This window comes from Leuresthes tenuis, unplaced genomic scaffold (genome assembly GCF_036924035.1).
Source record: "Leuresthes tenuis unplaced genomic scaffold, fLeuTen1.0.hap1 SCAF_18, whole genome shotgun sequence".
NCBI lineage: Eukaryota > Metazoa > Chordata > Actinopteri > Atheriniformes > Atherinopsidae > Leuresthes > Leuresthes tenuis.
The window spans coordinates 24,341,025-24,366,310 of NW_027325372.1; the positions used below are offsets into that span (position 1 = coordinate 24,341,025).

Genomic DNA, 25,286 nt, shown 5'->3' on the forward strand with positions numbered 1-25,286 from the left:
CTGCGTGCAGCAGTGTACCTGCGTGCAGCATTGTACCTGCGTGCAGCAGTGTACCTGCGTACAGCATTGTACCTGCGTGCAGCAGTGTACCTGCGTGCAGCAGTGTACCTGCGTACAGCATTGTACCTGCGTACAGCATTGTACCTGCGTGCAGCATTGTACCTGCGTGCAGCAGTGTACCTGCGTGCAGCATTGTACCTGCGTGCAGCATTGTACCTGCGTGCAGCATTGTACCTGCGTGCAGCATTGTACCTGCGTGCAGCAGTGTACCTGCGTGCAGCAGTGTACCTGCGTGCAGCAGTGTACCTGCGTGCAGCAGTGTACCTGCGTGCAGCAGTGTACCTGCGTGCAGCAGTGTACCTGCGTGCAGCAGTGTACCTGCGTGCAGCATTGTACCTGCGTGCAGCAGTGTACCTGCGTGCAGCAGTGTACCTGCGTGCAGCAGTGTACCTGCGTGCAGCAGTGTACCTTGTTTTCAATCCACCTCTTTTTATGCACAAGCCAAATTTAACCTTATTCATATAACTAGCTCCTGCTCACTATTCCAGTGTTTAGTGACTGATTTTTATCAAAAGGATAAGATCTTCAGTTTTGCAAATGTATGCTTGTAACGGCAGAGCACAACAAAAAACTGGAACGTACTCTTCTTTCTGTCAGCAGTCCCCCAGTGGAACACAGCAGTATTTATTGTGAGAAGTCAACATCAATCATCAGTCTATCATCTGACTCGACCTCTTAAGGTGATGATGCAAAGTGATTGTGATCCATACACGTGATTGACTGCTCACTCTTGGGTAACTGCTGGCTTTTCAGGCAAAGCAGTACAATTTCAACCATCTGTCTCGTATGGAAAAGAAAACATGACAGCTTAAAGGTTCATGGTTCACATACCAAAACTGCCTCTCCTCCATTTCACATTATCTGAATGGTTAGATAGACAGTGTTGGGATAACTGAGCAGCACGAGACACAAAAAGCGTCATAGTTTCAGCTATGAAGGTTTAATAGAAGAATTGCACAGCAATGGAGTAGCAGTCCCACCTATGCACTGTTAAATATGGTTGTGCTTTGTTTGATATTAAACATGTTTGTGTAGAAATTCACATTTATCTAGTTAAAGGAGCACCATCCCCGGTTACTTCTACAGTATTTGTCCAGGCTGTGATGTTCTGAGTTCTGGTCTCTTTCCCTATGATGGAGATAAATACATTTTTCTGGTGGATATTAAACAAATTTATTCAAGGTGAGGTTTCTGAATACTGTAGTAGACCTTTTAGCCACAAAATAATCTGCAACACCACTGCGCTGGGTGGAGATGTAAATCTCCCAGGGAATTATAAAAAGTGTAGCCGAATAAAGCTTGTGAAGTTGGATATAACACATCAGATATTCCCACCTGGTCAAAAGCCTCAAGCATCAGTTTTCAATGTGCAGGGTACCACCTAACCGGCGCTTTCAGCTTTTTTATTGCGCTCAAACTTTTCTTAGTCACTTAATGAGAAAGAAATATAGCAAAATTATACAGTAATATAATTGTATATTTTTCATATATATATGTACTTGGCTAAGGTTAGATAATGCTATTACATAGTTACGGTTAGGCACTTAAAATACTCAGTTATGCTTTGGAAGACGTCATGGTCAGTCATTAAAACATACGGTAAAATACACTTCATTGCAGAAAGCTTTGCAGGCATTTTCCATGTTGCCGTTGGGATGGCTCCCACCACTGGTACCAGCATCAGTATATGACGAGTGTGTACATATACTCGTATTTTTGGAGTTCGAGGGGTGAGCTCTGCTTTTAAGTAGCAGATCTGAACACTCCTCTTGTTTTGTGCCATAATCTGTGTGGAAATGGAGCAGATTTCCTCGCAACACACACCTACAGTGTAAAGACCAGCAGAGGGTGCCAGCCATCATGACGATAGTTTGTTTATATTCATTATCCTCAAATCAACAGTTAATTGACATTGAATCCCCTGATTGAACATCATGGTTTAGTAGTTAGAATGATGGCTGTCTTTGTGAGAAACTCTATGCTACTCTTCCCTTGCAACCTTCTCTTCCTTACATCTGTCTTTTTTTATTGTGCAGCTGCCTGTAAAGACTCTAAGAGGGCTCTGGAGGTATCCCAGCATGCCGAGGACATGGGTCTGATCCTGGGGGCCTGCGCCGGAGGTCTGGTGGTCCTCATTCTGCTGCTGGGGGCCATCGTCATCATTATCAAGAAGGGGTGAGTGGCTGTTCACAGCCGTGTTGGATGGGTTTGACCATTTAGCAGTTATTGTCGAAGGTCTTAATGTTTCCCGGGTAGCCCAGTTAATCCACATCTTTCCCACTTGGCAGCGAGGTTCTACAGAGGAATGCATCTTGCAATGAGAGTAAATTGCAACCTGACATAGTGGAATGGTTGAGCATTAATCCTAAATTCTCCCACCTGTGTCTCGGCCGGGCTTTTGTGTTCATCTCATCTTTTAATTTCAAGGTCTGCATGTTGGCTGAACACATTCAAATGCAGCCTGCTCACACTGGAGCCGTTGGCTGGCTTCCACTTGCAAATTACCTCTGTAGTCTGTCTCACCTGCAGTGTTTTCTTCCCTGCTCACTGGGCGTTGGTGGAACATTTGTCTGGGTGTGACATATTTCATCAAGGGCCGTGTTATTCCATTGCCCACTCAATTACGTGAAGTGAGCAGCTGTGAGGTGCTGGTGGATGGGCTCGTAATTGGTCAGGAAGGTTGTTTTTGCTGGTTCTTTTTGTTATTTTACCGGATGAGCCCCAAGCTCCAAGACGTTGTACATTATGTCATCATTTTTACACACCTACTCAACACTTTTTTTGTGTTTCTTTGCATGGGTGAAATGTTTGTCCCTTTTAGAGTTTGACCGCTCAGAGCCACCGTACATGATTAGACCATTCATTTTAAACGCGTTTGGATGAAATTGGCGTTCTCTTTTTTTAACTCACTCAGTCTTTTCACAATGTTCTGCTCCGTAGATGTGGAAAGACAAAAGTTCTTTGCTTTTTTTTTGTGCTGATCATAATTTTCATATGATCATCATGATGCTCCTTTTACACCCAATCCTGAAACCCTCACCAGTCACCAGATAGAATCTTCCAGAACACTGTTTCTTGTATTTTTTCTGAAAAACTTTGACTTTCTTTGCCTCCTTGTGTCTTGCTAGCATCACATTTTTAGATTTTTAAAGAACATTTTCTAAATAAAATGACATTGCTTTGTGAAGACACTCAAAAATTCCCCTTCGTGCTTTTGTCTTTGAGACAAATGTTCAAATGAATTACAAATTAAACTTTTCCTGGGGTGCGGTTGCAGTCACAGAACTTAACAGGTGTGCAGCTGACATAAAAGAGGATCCCAAGTTTGATGACATGTGATACCTAAAAAGATGTAAGATTTAGTTTAATTCAGTGATTTTACCTGTCAGCCTTTATCTTTGACGTGTTATTCATGGGGTATCAGGACTGACTGATACAGATATAATTTGATATTAACCTCAGATTCTGCATGTTGGTTTTGGTTCTGTTAAATGATGATCCCTATTATCTTTTTTAATGCCCTGATTCATAATTCCAGACTGGGAACATTCCAACACACTTCATTGATCTCTCTGAAGCCCATCTGGATACACCATAGTCACCTTTCTTTTTTTTTTTCTCTTCACTCTCTTCTCTCTCCTTTCCTCCTCCTTCGTGCTAATCAGAAGGGACTTCTATTCTTACCCTTACTACCCGTAAGTTACTTCTCTCTCCCTCCATTCTCCATTTTTCCCCTGCTTGCCCTTTGTAGCCCAAGGAGTACTAAAATGGAAATAAGCACCCCCCTCCACCTCCTCATCCTCCAGTATCATCTAGTCAACCCCTACCTCCCTCCTCCTCCTCCCTCTTCTTCTTCCAACCCAAACAGCAATCTGCTGCTATCACCAAATCTCACTTTCCCCCTTGTGCAGTTTCAATCTTGTCGTCCCTTTTATGTCTGTCCCCCTCAGTACATTTTCTCATCTTCTCACCCGCCCACCTTTCCTTTCTCCCTTATCTCCTTGCCTGTCTCACTCTGCCCCTTCTCTACTTCTCTCTGTCTGCTACTGCTCTCTGCCTCTCTTTCTTACTATCGTTCCACCTCTCTGCCTGCATCTCCACAGTAGGAAGAAGGTGGCCATAAACAAGGCAGCCATGTCCTACAGGCAGGAGAAGAGTCGGAAGCTGAGCTCTTTAGACTGCAGCATGACGGAGCAGAGCACTCTGCAGCAGGATGAGAGGATGGCTCACTCCTTCATGGATGCCCACGGCTGCAACGCTCGAAGTAAGGCCGCCAAGAACATAGGGGTAGTCTTGAGAAAATGTCCGGAGAGAAAGCAGCTCCCTCCTTCCTGACCTTCAGTTATGTTTACTATCAAGCATGTATGCAGTCTGCTCTGCCAGGACACGAGGTGCTCTCAGCAGAGAAATCTCTTGTCTGTTTGAATATTCTACTGCACCAGTCAGCCCCAGCAGTTCAGCAGAAATGCTGACTTTTTTCCCTTCAGCTGCCCCCCAGACTTATTTACATTGATATAAAAAAAAGAGAACAGGATCCATGGTGTCAGCGGTATGCCGTGAAAAGTATGTGTTTGTGTTCCCAGACGAGCAGCGCAGCTCTGTCAACGAGTCCAGCAGTTTACTGGGAGGCTCGCCCCAACGTCAGTGTCGGAGGAAGAGCTCGCCGTATCACACGGGCCAGCTCCACCCTGCTGTAAGGGTGGCTGACCTTCTCCAACACATCAACCAGATGAAGACGGCCGAGGGATACGGCTTCAAACAAGAGTATGAGGTGAGGAAAGAAGATACAATGCACTGTACTTTTGGCCATTGAGGAAAATGAGTTGTATTGTGGCAACAGTTTGTTTGATCGTCTCCATCGATGGACAGAGGTCACGAGGCTCGGTCCATAAACAACTGATTTAGTTAGCTGGGAGGTGAAGTGAAGGCTCAAAGCCCTACAGGCTTTTGTAGAATCTGATGCATGTCAGAAACGGTCACACATACACAGCAAAGGGGGTTCGAACCTGGAAGGTTTCAGCACCAAGGCGAGAAGAGAAAACAAGTGGAAACAATATTCAAGGAAGCCTCTACTTAAAATTCTTGATATGTCTTAAATGAACAGTCTCACATCTTTATTCCTGCAGACCTCTGCAGTCTGCTTTCAGAAGGCATAAATGGGTATTTAATATTTATGAACAATCAGTAAAATGCAGTTTTGTTTCATTTGCATTACAGAGATAATGCTGCTGTACTAAACTTTTCGATGCTCCTTGGTCTAATTAAATTTTTCAGCTACTCCATTCGGCCTTCGTTTTTTGCCATTACAGGAACTTCTCCACATCAAACAGTTGTGATAAGTCTTTTCTGCAACTCCACCTGCAGGAAGCCAGATGCACTTTTTCGATTCATTAAGCCATCCCCTGAGGGCACAACAAATTTCTCCCTACCAAAATCAATATATGGGTCGCTTTTTCACTCCTTGGTGTGGCTTCCCATCACCTGGAGAAATAAACAAGATGAAGGGGATCAGCGTGAACGCTGCTGTCAGACTTCATAACCCTTATTTCCCACTGGGTCACGCTGCCTCTGCCATTGATCAGATGTGTTTCAAGGCATTTTGGAGGGGCTGTGAATGACCCAGGCTGTGTGGTTGGAGCACAGTGTGTTATTTGCAACATCTGGAGTTAGAGCCAGTGAGTGATTGGAAGTGTTTCAGCCTACGAGCGCACAGCCAACCGTGAGTGGGGTTTTGTAATGTAATGGAATTCCGTAAAGTGGTCTTGAGCAATGGTTCTTCAGGTTTTCTGAAGGTCTTTCCAGGTTTTTCTTTGGACCTTGGTGGCCCTTTCACTCATTTTCAGTCCAGTCCTTTTCCCTGACCATTTCTGTTGTTTGTTAAGCCACTTAACAATCACTAACTGATTAAGCATTAAAGCATAAAAGTGGCACCTAACTCAAGAGACGAACCAGTGTTGTGGCAACAAATAACAGTCAAATTAGCAAAAGACCAATTTTTATTTCTGTCTTTAGGCGCTTTGTTACGAGTGTTTGTTTAAATCAAACTTTTTTTGGTTTCGTCTATACAGATTAGTTTTACAGACATAAAATAGTATTTTTGCACCAATAAGGTGATTCCCAAAGAGCTTTTAGCTGAAAAACTTCACATATCTCTGCATGGCGTGCAGTGTGTCATTAAAAAACTGGGAAGACTGAACAAGTGGAGGACAGAAGAAGTATCCGGCCTAAAAAAAACTATCTACAGCAGGTGAACTTTATCTGAAAGTGATGTCCTTAAGAAAGAGGAAAAAAATCCAGCAAAGACTTGAAAAACAAAGATGCAGCAGTGTGGGGTCATGTTGACAGAGAACGGAACAAAAGGCAGCCAACATCCAAAGAAGAGCTTTGGGATGTCCTTCAAGAAGCCTGAAGAGCTATTCCTGAAGACTCCTTAAAGAAATGACAGAAAGCTTGTCTGAGAGGGTTCAGGCTGTGTTGGAGAATAAAGGTGCTCATAATAAATATAGACTTAAAAACCGTTAGAATTTTACAAACTCTTTTTGCCTTATACACTTTATAACGTTTCAATAAATAACTGCACCCGGTTCCTGTTTTCCTGGTCGATATATATGTAGAAATAGGGAATGGAAATTACGGTTCAAATGAACTTAACAGAACTTATTTGCCTTGAATTATTCATTATTTTTTCTTGAACTGGCTGCACTAATTGACTGTTTCACACTGCAGCAGGCAGAGACTTTTCAGCAGCAAAATCTCTCATAAACCCCCCAAACAGCATGAGGATAAAGGAGGCTGATCAACACAGAGGAGCATTCAGCAGCTTTAGAGACAGAAGATTTTCTCAGGAGTTTGAGAGGAGATACTTGAAAGGGGTATTTAAAGCTGGCTTTTGATCTTGTGGTCACAAATGCAGCTTCAACCATGTTTCTTCAGCTCTGAAACTCGCTCTGAAGTTTACTAAGGCTAGAATTGTACTGGCTTTTAAGCACGGACCAGCATGTTTGATCATGGGTGTCTCCTGCATTGTTTGGAGCGTTATTTGTGCATGTCCTCAGACATGAACAGTACGCGTTTGCAAGGTGCGGTATGTACATAGACCAGAGTAGGACCAGATTTGACTGGATGTAGGATCATAGGGTCGGCAGCTGTAAAAATGGCGGGAATTTTAAAGACAAGCTTTTAGAGATGAGTGAGCAATTACCCGGCAGCGTTTCACTAGTTATGGAGAAACTTCATGGACCGTATGTAAGCAGTGGAAGAGTAGTTTTAACATACATCATAACCATTTCTGTGTGATAAAAAATAGGTTCTGGTATAAGTAAAAAGAAGAAACATTGCGCTTTGTAAAACTCAGTTCAGGGCAGTTAGCTCTGAGCTTGAATGCTGAACAAGTAACAGTCCCATCAGTGACTCTCAGTTACTTGTTTTTCTCGGTGTAAGTGGATGTTTGGAAAAAGAGGTTACAGGCCTCTGGGATTTGGCAGTATTTTATCACTAAGTCAGATGCAAACACATTCTGCCTTTCTTTGTAAAGCAGATTAGCTTTATCCTGATAACATGAAGGATCTCTTAGCTTTACTTTTAATTATTTGTTATTTATTCCCAAATTCCTCATTCTTAGAGGATACTTTGACATTTTGGATCAAATCGTTTGGTGCTTTCGGAGTTATTGATTAGCGATTATGAGGAAAAAATAAAGCTCCATGAAGATAACACACAGTTATTTCCAAAACTGCAGGGGTGCAGCGCACTGGAATAGGTGTTACCTGTACACAGTGCAGTGGCTGTTTAATCGCCTGATCACATTGTGCTCCCCTGGGGCCTCATGTACAAAGACTTGCGTGAATTTCCTACTGAAACATGGCGTACGCTCAAACCAAAATGCCCTCCAACGTACAAAAATATCCGGATGTATCAATGTGTGCGCACGCATGAATCCAAGCACATTTCTTTTGTACATCCCGATCAACGTGGAATTGAGCGCACATGTCAGAGTACCCGACTCCTCCCTGTCCACGCCCCTACTTAAATATGCAAATCATATTTAAATTAGCCCTCCACCTGCGATTCCCCTCTCTGCACGATCAGAAAATAAAGAAAAAAGAATGAGTAAGACGGAAAAAGAATAACTTAATGGAAATCGAGATGGAGGTGCTACTTTCTGAAGTGGAGGCCCGCAAAAATGTGCTCTTTGGCACGCTGGCCTACGATATAAACAGCAAACATAAGAGGAGTGGGTGGGAGAGCGTGAGCGAGGCCTGTAATGCTGAGGCGTCTGAGAAGCGCACACAAGCAGAGGTGAAAAAGAAGTGGTTTGAACAGAGAGTCGGCACAACTATGGGTGACACTGCTCTGTCAGGGGTTTGGGTGTGGGAGTGTGGGTGACTCTGATTAAAGGTAAATACCTGTATTTGTGTAACTCACAACAAACGTGTTCATACAGTAATCTAGAGCAGAAGTGCGCCTGGGAAAAGGTGAAGCTAATTATGACACTTCACACTTACGGGGTTATTAACATTTGCACACAGAGACGATCAGGGGCTTGTTAGAAAGATCTTAAGCTGTTGTTTAACCAGCAAAAAACAGCAAGTTACTAACTTTAACCACCAACTATGATGCTGTGAAGACGGGATAGAAATTAGGGGCGCACACGCTCAATGCACGTCACGGGGAATAATATTAGGACAATTACACGAATAAAGTTACTCACCAAGAAGCCACCCATCGGGCACAGTGCCAGCGTGTTGTCTGTTCCCAACAATTCTGTTACTGAATGTATGAATCGTGTGTTGAACCTTCAAATTGCGCTTCAATGTTGGCCTGTTCAACTGCATTGTGGGAATTTGATATACCTGCTGAGATGCAGATAATTCCGTCCCACTGGGATGGCATGACTCGGTTCAGGGTCGACTGGCACAGTCCCAATCGGTTGGTCAGCTCCCTCTGGAATGCCCCGGTTGCTTAAACCCCAGTGTGCACATCACCTGTGGCACACGCAGCGCATGGCTCCTCGCTGTGTTGCGCTTCAACGCCGGCCGCAGCTCTGCGCACAGTTACAGGGGGATTGCCCTCAAAACGGCTGATGAGCCAGTTGTCATCATGTGCCAGCAAATCCTCTTAGTCTCTTAAAACACGCTATTTTCTAATTGCAATTCTTCTAATACCGCTAAAGCTGCCATTGTTTTTAAAGGTATGCACTGCAACACTTTGCCCTTGCTTTTATATCCACTTGTGTAATTGCAGACAAGTGTATTCATTCTTCATGTGTCTCAGATGTGCACATCACTCAGTCTGAGGACAAATTGTGTTCACATTTATTTATTATAACAGTTTCCCAACATCACCTCTAAGTGTCGCCAAAGAAACAACAGCGGTAGAAAAGTGCGTACGACAGCCCTGAAATTTGCGTGAGGCACCGCACATTTCCACGGTCATTTCGCTCTTGATACATCTGATCGTTGACGTGAAAAAATGTGTACGCCACTTTTTTGTGCGTACGTACCCTTTGTACATGAGGCCCCGGGTCACCTTGAGCCTCAGGTGGTCTGAATCTGGCACCCCCCACCAGATAAGGGAGGAATTGGCCTATTGTAGATGAGAGATGACGTGCTTTAATACAGGAGCCTACCGATACAGCAAAGAGATCCGACTGGAAATTAAAAAGCAAAAGAACATCCAGATCAAATCAGTCCTCAAGAGCTAAACATTTTGACAGTTTTGTCTTTGTTCTCCTGCTGCTCGCTCTTCACTCTCAGTATCAATTTAGATTCAGTGAGTCACCTCACCACAGCAGCAGATTTTGTCGATCGGTGTTGTACTGTAAGCAGCTGTCACAGATATTGCAGTAAAACATGGCAAGCCTCACGCTGCATGTAGAATGAAGAGGACTGCAGCGGGCCACCTCCGCGCTGTCGGTGCTGCCTGCATGCCATCTCTCAGCTTTAGTGTCTCCCTGCGACGCTGCGTCAGATGTTGGTTGGTGACTTGATAGAATGAGGTGATACAGAAGCCAGTCAGACCTCAGGGTAATGCTTTGGAGCCACTTAGCTAAATCTTTCTCTCTGCGAGAGTTGAGGTGAACTAAAGACGTGTCACACTCTGTTTGTTTATTTTTCTCTAAACTTGTCATTTTTGACTTTGCAGAGTTTTTTTGATGGCTGGGATGTCACAAAAAAGAAAGACAAGACCAAAGGGAGGCACGACAGCTTGCTCAGCCGTAAGTATTCATGCATGCTTGGAAAGAACAAGGAAAGGAAATGCAAAAATGGATGAAATGAAGTTGATAAGAAGAAAACATGAAAGCCTTTGCCTGAATCTGCCTGAAAATGAGTAAAGTCAAAGAAAGAACCCCTGCACTACCTTCCCAACTTTTACTGATTTGCTGTTTTATTTCATCAAAGAGTCAAAGCAACCGTTTTTTTTTTTTTAATGGTTTACCAACAAGACTTATATTCACTTCTATTTAACCGTTTATTTGGATAGAAATTGATGGTTAGTGCACGGAAACGTAGCGCAACTCCATTTGAAAAAGACTGAGACCCTGTGTAAAAGGTAAATAAGAACAGAATGCAGTGATTTTCAAATCTCATAAACCAACATTTTGAGAATTTGAGAACATAAGTCAATATATATTAGTTGTTGAAAGCGAGAAATCTTACTATTTCATGGAAAAGAATGATCTTACACTTGATGGCAGCAACATTTCTGGAAAGAGTTGGAATGGGGGCAGCATACGGCTGGAAAAATAGGTACTGAACTGAAACAGCTGGACGGACATGCTGCAAATAATTAGGTCAATGACAACAGATCAGTCACATGATTGAGTATAAAAAAAACACCTTGGAGATGCTACGTCTCTCAGGAAATTGACAGAGGATGAGCAATCTGCAAAAAGGATGTGGTCCATAAGCAAAAGAATTGGAAGCCTGCAATCTACAGGCACTCAGACAGCGCTGAGTGAAATCTCTGCATGGACTCAGGAACACTTCCAGAACATTTTCTGCTAACACAGTACACTGTGACATCTCCAAATAAAGGTTTAAAGCTTTTTGGGCTCGGGCAAAGCAGTAAACTGTTCTGTGGTCAGATGAGTTAATGTTTAATGTTTATGCATTTAGCAGACGCTTTTATCCAAAGCGACTCACAGGTAGGCAGATAGGGTAAGGGGGTCTTGCCTAGGGACCCCTACTGGAGGTAATACCTTTCATGTGGGGGATTTGAACCCAGGATTTCCCACATGGAAGGTGGCAATCATACCACTACACTATCCACCCCCCAATGAGTTAAGATGAGTTAAAATTTGGAATATTTTCTGGAACTCATGGGCACCACACCCTCAAGGACCATCCAGCTTATTATCAGCACACAGCTCAAAAGCCTGCATCTCTGACATTATCAGGAGGTTTAGTGCCTCTGGAACCGGCAGATATATACAGGTTTTAGAGCTGCATGTGCTCCCATCCAGATGAAGTTTTTTCAGGGAAGGCCTTGCGTATTTCAGCAAGACAATGTTAAACCACATACTGCAACAGTGTGGCTTCATAACAGGCGTCAGACCTTTCACCGACTGAAACCATTTGCTGCATCATGAAACACAAAATAGAACAAAAAGGGACCCAGGACTGCTGAGCAGCTCGAATCTTATATCGGTCAAGAATGGGCCAACATTCCTCTCCCAAAGGTCCAGCAGCTGTTGTTAAAAGAAGAGGAGATGCACCACAGCGGAAACAGCCCTGTGCCAGCGTTGCTGCCATCAAATTGAAGATGTACCAATATTTTTCATGAAATAGGAGAATGTCTGACTCTCAACATTTCCTGTTTTTTTTTTTTTTTCGCTCTAATGTGAATAGAATATTAGTTTATGTGATTTGCACGTCTTTTTACACAGTGTGCATACTTTATTGGACCAGAGGTTGTCATCTCTTTAATGCTGTGACAGCTTGTATTTTCCCTCAGGTTTAACTGTTATAGGATGTTAACATTGGAGTGGAGCAAACTGTGACACTTTGATCTATTCTTCAAGCTTTCCAACATGTTAAAGATTGAAGAGAAATCACCTGATATGCAGTTTGCATTCCTGACAAACCAACTGATAGTTCTTCTTCATTCCAGACGATCGCCATCGAGTCAAGCTCCACTCTCTGCTGGCAGACCCCAGCTCTGATTATGTCAATGCCAACTACATAGATGTAAGAAATTTGAGTTTTTTCACCCACTCTTTCATCTCTGCCTTTGCTCTTTCCACAGCTCTGCCCTATTTGTATTATTTTGTGTGACCCAATGCTTTACCAGTCACCGGACACCTCCACATGCTCTATCTCTAACTATCAGTTAATAACTGCATCCACAGCCATAGCATAGCACATTGCATTGTCTTTGTGTGTGTCAGTACACACGGGCTGTCAGGTTACATTTTACCGCAGTAAGTCCAAAGATCCTACAAGAGCCCATAAGCCCGAAGCAGTGGGCCTCGTGACTCACATAAATGCTTTTTCAAGGCAACACTAGACCCAATACAACTCTGCTGAGCCTTTCAGATACTTTGATCCCACCTACAGTTCAGCTCCAGTGAGTATCTAAGGCAGCCTCTCCAGTGCCAGCAGCAGTTTGCACCCCCATGAGATCCAATCTCGAAGCCCTCCCATTAGATGGACCAACACTGTCTGAAGGAGAGTCACTTATTCCTTTTTCCGGTTCATAATGGAAGGGTCACCTGAAGGGTGCCTCTGTTTTTGGCACAGCTTTCCGAAGTCTGCCAAAAAAGGAAAAAACAATGTAAAATGGACAGAAGGAGACATTCAAAGCTCACCGTGTTTTGTGTGGCCACTTTATCCCCTTTAGTGCTCCATAAGTGCTCCATTAGAGCAAATACTCCCAAGACCTTTGTGCCATTAATTGTGCCATCTACAGCACCACCCGCATGTCTGGCCAAGACCTCTGGCACACATCACTGCTGTGAAACCATTCCAAATTATTCATGGAAGGGACCTAAGCTGGAATTACTCAAACTTTGCTTTTTTCTCTAAAGGTTAAACTTGAATGGTCTGCTATCCTTTCCACTTTCACATGTAGGTTCAAATATTTTTTGTTTTGCAGGGGTGTTGACATTTTTCTGTCAAATCTTCAAAGGATCCTTTTGTCTATTCTCGACAGATGTAACAAAATAGCGGCGCAAGCTATTGTCAAGAGGCATTGCATTTGCTGTGCTAAGCACAACTGCCAGATTGTTTTTTGTTGCCCTGGTGCTTAGAATGAGCTGCAAGTCACTGTGATGGGTTTGGAGAAACAGAAAATGGGATGGAGCAGGTGACTGGTCGGTCAGATTCTGTTTAAGCTTTGAATGCAGTGCATCAATGCAGTTTATTCACCTGTGTCTCTTTAAAAAGTCACCTGAAAAGACCATTCTTGCTCATCAACTTAGCTTTTGACGGTAATTTGCTAGTTTTGGCTTCTCCTAAGTAGCATGTCACTGCCAGTCTTCCCCAACAGCAAAAAAGATGGTTATAGCCAAGAAGAGTAATGTTATTTTGTTTATATACCGCATTTAAACACAACAAAGGGTGACCAGATTGCTGCTTTTAAGAGCTACAGGATACTATTAGACAACCACAGGGGTCATTAATACTGTACACAAAAGACAACTCACTCAAACTGGACCTAAAATGGAAAGGCCAGTGAGAAAAGGAATATTTTTAATCGAGATCTGAGCACATGACCTGATCTGGGGAGAAAGTCAGTTTTAAACATGGTGATCCCACTGACAAAGTCCAGTAATTCATACCATACTGAATGGAACAATGCCAGGATACGGGAAATAAGTTTTCATTTACCAGAAAGCTTCAGCAGTCCAAACAAACTAACCATCCAAACTTATAACAAATTTCAGCCATGCAGTCTGGATCTAATCACCAAGTCACCCTCTCAAGGTCCTTGGAAAAAAAGGAAGGGTGTTTGAAAAAGGCTGGCTTTGACAGCAGAGTGGATATGCAAACCAAGAGACAAACCCAAAATAACAGTTCATTATATGATTTACAACAAGGTAACAACTGGCCAAATATTTAGTCAGGGGGTTCATAAAACAGAGACCGGTGTATAAACTAGAGCTGTGAGACTCTTTCAGGATTATTTCATGTATCATCAGTGTCTCCATGATGCCAGATCTCAGCAATAGTTGTTGAGCACATGCTTAGGTATGAAAACATATACACAGTATTTCTGAAAGCCAACTATATTGTGTTTAAAGTTCCTGAAAAAATTGTGGTCGCTGCATATCCTGGCACAGTCTCATCTTCCCAAACAAAAGCTCAATAACTGTTCCTCCACGTGTGCCTTCTCCTCCATTCTGAAGACTGAAGATGCCCATTTTCCTTTGGAGATCAAGGGGTAATTATCATTTAGCCATCCAAATTACCACAGTTGAAGGGCTTAATTGTCATTATTCACTGACCCTTGAAGAGAAGAGGGGCACATTAGCACTTCAAAACAGAGAGGTAGGGACAAAGAGAGGAATTGTGATTTTGTGGCAAAACTGTTAAATGTAAACCAAACACGGAGGTGATTCACACAGATTCTGAGGACACTGTAACTTTGGAGGAAACGTTGTTCAAGGTTTAAAATGTATGGAATGACATTCTGTGTTTCCGGAGGCATTGGCAGGTGTGCCTGCTTTCATCACAGAACCTGTTTGACTCTTGTCTTAGTCATGTGTCGTCCTTTCACCTCTGACCTGCCAGGAAACCTGCCGCTGTGGTCATTTCTCCCGTATCCTCTTTTTAACAATGAAAATTAAGCTAGGACAGTTTAACAGTGATAAGACTGTCCAGCGTCATCAGGGGGAATAAAGCATAAGGCAGAACATTGTGGTTACCATAAAGTCAAAGTTGTTCTTTACTGTAGAAACATGAGAAATTGAGTTTTCCGAACAATATTCTCTCCACAGGTTCTCAGTGTTAGCTGCTCTTTAACCATTTCATGGCTCTCTTTTTCCTGATCTTTAATCACAATAACTAGTTCTTGTTTCCTCCCCTACTTCCCTTCTTTCTCTTTCTCTGTTTTCCGCCCCTGTGGTTTTTTTAATTTTTTGGCATCTCTTAGATACGGATAAACAGGGAAGTAAGTACCTTGCTTCTCTACTCTTTTCAGCTTCTCTCCCTTTTCATGCTCCTCACTCCTCATGCTGTCCCCGCCAGCCTTCCATGGCTTCCTTCCAACAGCAGATCTTCTTGCCCTTGTCCTCTTTGAGCTGCTGAGCCTTTCCACCTTTGGCCATCACTTTTTTTTATGTCAGTCTGACTGCAGTGGTCTCTGTCCTCTTTCATCCATTGTCAGATGCTCACCTGGGGCCTCATGTACAAAGACTTGCGTGAATTTCCTACTGAAACATGGCGTACGCTCAAACCAAAATGCCCTCCAACGTACAAAAATATCCGGATGTATCAATGTGTGCGCACGCATGAATCCAAGCACATTTCTTTTGTACATCCCAATCAACGTGGAATTGAGCGCACATGTCAGAGTACCCGACTCCTCCCTGTCCACGCCCCTACTTGAATATGCAAATCATATTTAAATGAGCCCTGCACCTGCGATTCCCCTCTCTGCAGGATCAGAAAATAAAGAATGCGTAAAACGGAAAAAAGAATAACTTAACGGAAAGTGAGATGGAGGTGCTACTTTCTGAAGTGGAGGCCCGCACAAAAATGTGCTCTTTGGCACGCTGGCCTACGATATAAGCAGCAAACGTAAGAGGAGTGGGTGGGAGAGCGTGAGCGAGGCCTTTAATGCTGAGGAGTTGAACAGAGAGGCGACATAACTATGGGTGACACTGCTCTCTCAGGGGTGGTGGGTGTGGGAATGTGGGTGACTCTGATTACCCCCAAGGTAAATACCTACATTTGTGTAACTCACAACAAACGTGTTCATACAGTAATCTAGAGCAGAAGTGCACCGGGGAAAAGGTGAGACTCATTGAGACATTTCACAAGCACGGGGTTATTAACATGTGCACACAGAGATGATCAGGGGCTTGTTAGAAAGATCTTAAGCTGTTGTTCAACCAGCAAAAAAACAGCAAGTTACTAACTTTAACCACCAACTATTATGCTGTGAAGACGGGATAGAAATTGTGCGCACATGCTCAATGCACTTCATGGGGAATAATATTAGGACAATTACACAAATAAAGTTACTCACCAAGAAGCCCACCGTCGCGCACAGTGCCAGCTTGTAGTTCCCAACAATGCTGTTACTCAGAATGTATGAGAACCGTGTGTTGAACCAGGCCATCTCGCCACAATGTTAGTTAAGTGCATTTGCGCATCACAAATGATCTGTACATTGATGGAATGGAATTGCTTGTTGACATACACAAATTCATCATGTGATGGCGCTTTTATAGCAATGTGTGTGCAGTCGATAGCTCCGATTCCATTAGGAAAACCGGCTGTCGCTGCAAATTGCGCTTTAATGTTGGCCTGTTCAGCTGCCTTGTGGGAATTTGATATACCTGGCTGAGATGCGGATAATCCCATCCCACACGGCTGGCATGGCTCGGCTCAGGGTCGACTGGCACAGTCCCGATCGGTCGGCCAGCTCCCTTTGAAATGCCCCGGTTGCCAGGAACCCCAACGTGGTCATCACCTGTATGGGAACAGGCAGCGCATGGCTCCTCGCTGTGTTGCGCTCCAACGCTGGCCGCAACTCTGCGCATAGCTCCAGGAGGATTGCCCTCGGGAACCTAAAACGGCTGATGAGCCACTTGTTCTCATGTTCCCACAAATCATGCCTGTCTCTAAATACACGCTCTCTCCTTATTGCACCATTTGCTATGTCTTCCAACACCGCTAAAGCAGCCACCACTTTGCGCATACTTTTATATTCACTCTAACTGTAATTGCAGACACATGGGTGTGTTAATTGTTTATCAGTGATAATTGTTCATGTGTCTCAGATGTGCACATCGCTCATTCTGAGGACAAATTGTGTTTAAATTTATTCATTATAGCAGTTTCCCAACATCACCTGTAAGTGTTGCCAAAGAAACAACCGCCGTAGAAAAGTGCGTACGACAGCCCTGAAATTTGCGTGAGGCACCGTACATTTCCACGGTCATTTCGCTCTTGATACATCTGATCGTTGACGTGAAAAAGTGTGTACGCCACTTTTTTGTGCGTACGTACCCTTTGTACATGAGGCCCCTGGAGTTCTTGTATAACATAAGGACAGCCTTTCAAATCGCTGATAGCATGCTATAGAGGAGGAAAGACTGGGTCAGGTCAAGGCTCATGTTCATACATACAATAAGACATTGTACCAGGAAAAGAGAAAGCACATGCAAATTATGATCTACCAGGGTCACTGTTTTCCATATTTATCAAGCATCTCAGAGAAGAGTTAGAGAGTAGTGCCAGGTCAGACTAAATGCAGCGAAATTAACTGTCTTCGCCAAATAGGTGTATCAGGAAACTTAGTGCTGTCTTATTCCCCTAATGCCTTAACAAATACGGCAGTTTTGTTAAGGCATTTCTGGACGTAGCAACATTAGATGCTGATAAAAAAGAGCTACTTTTATGCCTCAAGACATCCCAACAAGACACTTGAGCTCAAAACCACCTTAGGCAAACAATTTATTTGAATTTTTTTCATGAATTAATTTCTTCTTTCTTAGGGTTAGGCTTCACAATTTCCTTGTTAGGTTTTGGCTTCATTATTTCTTGGTTAAGGTTAGGCTTCCCACCAAAGGGGCACTAAAACGGCCCTCAGATCATCTACCTTACGTAATTGCCCATTTTTGTTAGAGGAACATTATTTGTGGGGCATTCCAAATCAGGAGGTTAGAGGTAAATTATTTAAACCTATCCTTCCACAACACAAGCACCCAACTCCCTTAGCATAACATCTACACTGACCAGAATTTGAAACGTCAGGGTTTTATTTTTTTTCACTTGCAGTTGTGGGGAAATGTTTTTTTCATTAGTACTTCGATGCTTGCAAAAGAAGTCCTGACATTCCCCTGTATGTGTGAAAGACGAAAACATTAATGGCAGGACTAAAAGAGGACATTCCCTTAAGGTCGGACTTATATCTCATCCATAACCTCACACCAAAACCAAACAACAGCTTGTCATAAACAATATCATCAATAACATCCCACTCACGTCCTGTTTAATCGAACATTGTAATAGGAAACACTTGTGGACGTAGCTCTAAATGCCACATAGTCGCCCAGGGGAAAGCCATTATTTTTACTTTCCTGATTAGGTTAAGGGTTCACAATGTCATGGTTAGGTTTAAAGCTTAACAGTTTTTTTCTTTAGGTTTTTAGAAACCGAAACTAGTTTGTGGTCGAAGTTTTAAACACAGCCTCATTACGTAATTCCAGGGTACCAAATAACGATGCAGAAATAAACTATTTAACTATATTTAGCTTTAGGATTGACACTAAAAGCTACCTTCTGTATTTATAACAGACAGCAGGGCTCCTGACAAAGACAGTAGGCTACATGAGGCCTCTGGAGTGGAGTAAGAGGGCAGTAGCATGCAAGGCAGCAAGAGCTAACTGCTAGGATGCTACTCAGTTAGCAAGGTAGCAAGTTGAAATTAGATTAAGTGCATTTTTAATTCAAATTTGAATAAGTATTTGTTTGCTTAGAACAAACAAAAAGAACAGTTATTACCTCAATAAACACCCAGGATCAGTTAGTCAGCATATTCACAGCTGCGTCATCTCTCTGTTGCCTCAGATTGGTCAGTTTAATATTTTCCTTTACACACACACACTATACAGCTTGTCCTGCGAGATTTTGCATAATTAGATGAGCAGAATTGTGACTACCTATCCTCCATATTTTGGAGGTCTTAAGGTTTAGCTGTCACTCGTAACAACAGCTGGCCACAGAGTGAAACACATTTGGTGCTACTTACATCATTAAAGTTAAAACATTAATCAAGTTAAAACACCCTACAGTATACATTTTCTCAGTCTTGGAAACCTATCTAAATTAGTAGTGCTAACAGATGGACAATGACACTTAACAGCTGATGTTCATTTTAACTGAGACAAAAAGATTGAATGAGAATTTGGTCATTTTCTCCATTCACAAGAACAATTCCACCGGACGGCCAAAGCAGTTCGCTGACAATAAGGGAAGAATAAAGAAACTAAAGCTATCGGTCAACTATCGAGGACAATAAATGTAACTTTTGTAGGTTTTGGTTAAATGTTTTCTTGGTCTTTACTAGTGCCAAGTTAGCTTGGTGTGATGGTGAGCTGTTGATTAATTCACTTCTCATTTGGCGGATTTTTAAATGCAGACTGTATTTGTTTATCTGTTTTAACTGAAACAAAAAGCTACATGAGAAGCTGCGGGTGCCGCTGCCAGTGTAATTTATTCTCAGAACTAGAGAACTCAGACCTCTCGCTCTCAGCGATGATGATTACATTTTTTTCCCTGCGAGTCTTACAAGTGATTCTGAGATGCATGATGAATATGAGCTAATTTACTTGCATGCGCCAGGGTCAGATTTTCCCTGTCAGCAGGCTGTTGTTGGAGTGAGATGAACTTGTCAAAGCAAAGCAAATGAAGACTTGTTTTTCTTTCGAAACAGATAGAACAGATAAGCTCTCCATGTGTCACACGCATGCTTTAGTTTTCCTTCTTTTCAAACCATTGTGAATTCACATCGCTTGATGTTTTTCTGCTTGCCTGCTGTTGGAAAACATGTTTTGACAAACAGGAAACTTGGTCAGCCTCGAGAAACTCTGCAACAGAGGCTCGCTGTAATGAAGGTTGTTGCACTCTTTCACAGCGATGGCCATCCATCTCCACTTCTTTCTATGGAATGACAGTTATGGAATGTAATTTGTGTTGTTTCCTGGCTGAGTTGTGCATATGTGCATACTACAGTGTGTGAGGGGCCGAATGGGGTGTGCGTGTACAATATTTGTACAAATGTTGAGCAAATACAGCAGTTTAAATCACTTTAGCCATGAGTGATGAGCGGGTTCACCAGTATAGATTCAAGGGATCCATCACAGTCTGCTACTTTGCATTCACTGCAGCAGCTTTGCCTGGCAGAGGGGCCTGGACGCCACTAATAGCCTTCCAAGGCCGTACAGCATGCACGCTGTATCATAACTGCGCTAATGCCAAGCCGAGCAGAGAAGAGGCAGCCAGATCAGTCAGTGTCACTCAGGTAGAATTACTCCCAGGGCTGAAGATCCTTCACTTGTCAATCTACCTTTGATCAGCCGCCCATGCTGCATGCAAAGCTCTGCGTGCGGGGCCGCCTCCGAAATGTGGCTATCTCTCTCTGAATGTAATGACCTGGCTCAGACACACAGAGAAGAACTTGAATTAATGCCATTTCTCTCTGCATTATAAGTCAAGTGTGATCTTTCATTCAGAGCTGGTGCATGAAGGCCATCCAACAATTTTTTTGGCTTGTCAAACATCAACAACAGCTGATAGCATAGATTAGTTCATATAGAATGATCATCAGTCAAAGACAGGGCAGAAACTGAGCAGAGCGTTGACATCAAGCCCTGATATGAGATGAATGAGGGATGACTTGATGCTTAAAATGAAAAAAGAGAATGGATGAGATGGATGGAATCAGAGTTACAGTCCCTGAGTGTCATATCTTTGTGTGCTCCAGTAATTATTAACTCTCTCACATCTTTTTCTTTCTTTTCTTCACTCTCTGTCACGCAGGGTTACCAACGATCAAATCACTTCATCGCTACTCAAGGTGAGAGTTCTGTTCCATTTATGTTTGTTTGTGGCTGCCTTTACCCCACAGCCTGGCTGACTGTATGAAAATGAGTTTGCTGAATAATTAACGTGTAAACAAAGAGGAGCCTTTGTTGCATCACACTCACATCTGGATTTCCAGCACAAGCAGATACTTTCCTGCGACAGCGAGAAACGTTCTCAGAACAGTCGACTGTAACTGTCAGAGGGTGTAACACCACCGACTGTGGCTGTCTGTGAAGCTCTGCTTTTGTTTCTCTCACTGCCATCTGCATGTGTGGCGCAGTGTCTCTCTGAAGTCGTTTTGATACACCGCACAGGCTGTATTCCCCAAGCAGAGAAAGACTGAAAAAAAGACCCTGTCATTATCCTCTCCCGACTCTGATCATGTTTACTCAATGAACTGTTTTCGCTCAGTAATTCCCCCTTGATTTCTTTCCATCTTTCTCAGTCCTTTCGCTGATCAAACGTGACGTCAGAGAAGAACTCTGAATCTGTCACATTTTGCTCTTTATGCAAAGGGTGGAGAAAGTGCTCTGATATGCACTCAGAGTCAGAGTGATACTTTCACATGATTCAAATTAGATGCAAGTTTAAAAAAGAAAGAAGTAAGAATGGATAATGGCTCATTCAAAATATCATAGACGAGGACTAGTGATTTTTCTTTGTTTCAGTGACTCATATCACCTAGTTTGAGTGTAGTCCAGTTGACAAAAAAGGTCAATTAATTTTTTTTATGTAGCGCCAAATCACAAGCCAATTAGAGTCCAATTCATGAGAATCATAATCCAATTAATTAAATAAATAAATGAGTCCAATTTATACATATAGAGCCAATTAGAAAACAATATCCTAGCTAAGGAAACCAACAGATTACACCGAAACTTGTCTTCAGTCCAATCTCCCGTCCTGAGCGTGCCTGTGGCGACTGTGGAAAGGAACGACTCCCTTTTAACAGGAAGAAACCTCTGGCAGAACCAGACTCAGGAAGGGTGGCCATCCGCCTTGACCAGCTGGGGTTTGAGAAGACATAAAAGAGGGAAAAGAGGGGGGGAAAACACCATAACGCCATTCAAAGGATACCTGTTGGAACAGAGAAACACAAGTTAATAACAATAATAATCCCACATGAAGAAATAAAAGGGGGAAAAAGAGAGCAAAGTGAGGAAAGGTGTGACAGATGAGGTCCCCCAGCAGTCTAAGCCTATAGCAGCTTAACTATGGGATGTTTCAGGGTCATCTGTGCCATTCCTAACTATATGTTTTATCAAAAAGGAAAGTTTTAAGCCTAATCTTAAAGTTAGAGAAGGTGTCTGCTTCCCAGACATGTACTGGCAGCTGGTTCCACAAGAGAGGGGCCTGATAACTGAAGGCTCTACCTCCCATTCTACTTTTAGAAACTCTGGGAACAACAAGTAAACCTGCAGTTTGGGAGCGAAGTGCTCTGTTAGGAAAATATCTTACAATGAGATCTTTAAGATATGATGGAGCTCGGTCATTAAGAGCTTTATATGTGAGGAGAAGAATCTTAAATTCTATTCTGAATTTAACAGGGAGCCAATGAAGAGGAGCTAAAACTATATATGATATAATTTCTTAATTTCATCAAAATCCTAGAGCCTCACCCACATGTTCACTGGACCTGTCCTGATCGGATAAGCTGAGATCCAGCTGACCTGAATAATACAGGGGCTGGTGCAAAGTGCTGGTGCAGTTCACACTGACTGAAACACTAACAAAAACTATGATAAATGAAATAAGATAAAATATAAAACAGAACGTATTTTTGCAGTAGTTCAAATTACTTCCATCTAGGCCCATATTTGCTCCAGTAGCTGCCTGTGTTGCTCATGTCGTGTGTTACTGGGAGACACTCGTCTCAGTGCAGCCTGTCAGTCTGTTTAGTTCATCGTTTTAGGGTCTCTTGGCAACCCAGCTGTGAAGTGTGCTGTCAAAGCAGTGTCTTCACTTGCCACATGTTGTTTGTGGTCTCAGATAGAGGTTATGCCAGAACCTGAAAAAAGACATTTTTCTTGAAAAATGTAAAAGAAATGTGTTTTTATGCAATATTGGACTGTGCAGACTTCCTTAAGAATGACTTCTTGACAGCCACCCTTCCATGGAGACCATTTCTGATGAGACTTCAGTGAATAACTGACTGAAGGTCCAGATGCATTATTCGGGTCCTGTGTCAGGTCTTTCCTGTATTTGTTTGTTCCTCTTTCTTTTGGACATCACTCTCAGATGTTTTTTAGGCCTGACACTTCCTCTGTTGTCCTCCACTTGTTCTCCTCAAATGTTTTAAGAGCACACTGCACACCATGCCAGGATATGCCATATTTTTGGCTCTTTGGGATTTGCCTTGTTGGTGCAAAAATACTATTCCATGGCTGCCAAACCGTGTTAGCTTTGGCAATTTCATTGATGCAACTTAAGAAATTTCAACAAATTATAGTTAGTTTTAAGCTAACTATTGCTCAAGAGCACTTTGAGAAGTTTACTGCAAAGTCTGGCAGCTTGGTAGCAAAATATAAAGAAACAAGTTGTAGCTCCAGACTTTACACAGTACTGTATATATGATGTGCTTTTGCTTTTTTATGTTGTTATGAGCTGAAGCGCTTCAGAGCAAGTGCACGCTAGTTTCCAGTCAGGTTTTCTAACTTGTGATGATGGTTAAAACATGAAAAAAAACAAGTCTTTGGTTGTAAAAGGCTACAGAAGTAGTTTTGTCAGCCAGAGTTTCTGTAATTTATTCCTTCCTCTCTAATACACCTGAACTGCAGAGTGTCTTCACACACACAGACTTCACTGCATCATTAAAGCTGTCACTTGCCGTTGCACGCTGCACTCTCCCAGTATTATGCATAATTCTTTACATATGAGTAGCATGAGCCCTGGGTGGTCGGGCGGCGGGTTGAGGTTGATTTGTTGCATTTTAGATGAGCCTTAAGGCAGCTGCGCCTCTGCGGCAGGCGGCAGGTGCTCCGGGCTAACTCTCTATTATGTCCAGAGATGAGAGAGCAGGGGGACAGGTGGTGGTGGCAGACTTAAAGGGAAGGAGAAATGCCAAGCACTCTGAAAGCCCCAGTCCAACGCAACAGCATGATGTTGTGCAGTGCATACAGATTTACCCAGCTGCTGGTATCACACATTATCCGTCTTCCAACTGACTGCCCTGTCCCCCTGGCGATGCATTAGTTCGCTTCTCCTGCTGTTGAAAAATTAACATCCTACATCACTAATACACATAGAAACTGTCGCTGTTTCTGCTAACAGGGGAGGGAGCTGTGAATAATCCTGCCAAAGAAAGGAGCTATTTCAGTAGGTGCCCACGTGTGCGCATGAGAACATGCACAGGCTGCTGTTGATTCACCTCGGGTCAACTGTAGTCGATACAGGCAGAGTTCTGACTTTTATAAAAGAGAAAGCTGATGTCAGCCTCTGCAGATGTCCTGTTTTAAACAGGCAGGCATGTTGTTCCTCCTCCTCTTCTAGTTAACTTCGCACATTTACCGTAGGGCATGTAGGCAGTGGTACAGTACCTTTTGATTCCACAGCTGTGGAGGAGAAAACCTGTGAATATCAGCACTTCTGCATAGCTCACGTAGTAAAAAAGCTTTTATAAGGCTGTTTTACCTTTTTATTTAACTTGATTATAGAAGTCTTATTTAAAAAATCTCAAACTTTGTCTCCCTGTCAGATCCCTGTCGAAGCGGCTGGCTTCGGTGCCTTCATTGGGTTGTTGGATGAAATTAAATTAAAAAATACTTTATTTTTATACTTTACGCACCGTCGCCTCACAGCAAGAGGTTCGATTCCCGGCTGGGGCCTTTCTGTGTGGACTTTGCATGTTCTCCCCGTGTATGCGTGGGTTCTCACCCAAAAACATGCATGTTAGGTTAATTGGTGACTCTAAATTGTCTCTAGGAGTGAGTGTGAGCATGCATGGTTGTGTGTCTCGTCTGTCTCTGTGTGGCCCTGTGATGACTGCTGGGATAGGCTCCAGCCCCCCGCGGCCCTAAACTGGAATAAGCGGGTACATAGAAAATGGATGGATGCTAGTTATATAGTTGCAGTATTTTTTTTTTAATAAGTTATCGTTGCAACCTTTCATTATGAACACTAATTGCCGCTGGCACGCAGGACCAAGTATTCCAGCCGTTTACCCTTTAGAAAGGATCAAAAAATCATCTTCACTTCATCTTCACTATATAGTCTATACACCGTCCTGTTATAAGAAAAGTACACCCCTTTTCGATTCTAAGATTTTGCTTATCAGTACATAATGGAAAATAATTTGGTCCTTTAAGGCATTTAAAAAAAGTAAGTACATTAACAACAGTAGAGGACATATTACACTAAGAACCTTGACATAGACGTTTGACATATGTTGCTTTATAAGTCATTCAGGACCATTATGATCTTCCCTGACCCAGTTTCAGCCAAGCTTTAGCTGTCAAGCAGAGGATCTCACAT

At 42.8% G+C, this 25,286-nt stretch overlaps 1 protein-coding gene across 2 annotated transcripts in view; it reads left to right on the top strand.

The window, feature by feature from the left end:
• Window positions 1-25,286, top strand: part of ptprua (protein tyrosine phosphatase receptor type Ua) — a 204,567-nt gene that overhangs the window by 154,313 nt on the left and 24,968 nt on the right. The window contains exons 14-21 of one of the 2 annotated variants that reach the window (XM_072370575.1): window positions 2,097-2,235; window positions 3,726-3,755; window positions 4,164-4,324; window positions 4,644-4,831; window positions 10,204-10,276; window positions 12,172-12,248; window positions 15,154-15,171; window positions 20,772-20,808. In XM_072370575.1, coding sequence (XP_072226676.1) covers window positions 2,097-2,235; window positions 3,726-3,755; window positions 4,164-4,324; window positions 4,644-4,831; window positions 10,204-10,276; window positions 12,172-12,248; window positions 15,154-15,171; window positions 20,772-20,808 — 723 coding nt within the window. The remainder of the gene's footprint in view (window positions 1-2,096; window positions 2,236-3,725; window positions 3,756-4,163; window positions 4,325-4,643; window positions 4,832-10,203; window positions 10,277-12,171; window positions 12,249-15,153; window positions 15,172-20,771; window positions 20,809-25,286) is intronic. The other variant, XM_072370576.1, reaches the window with a different exon arrangement.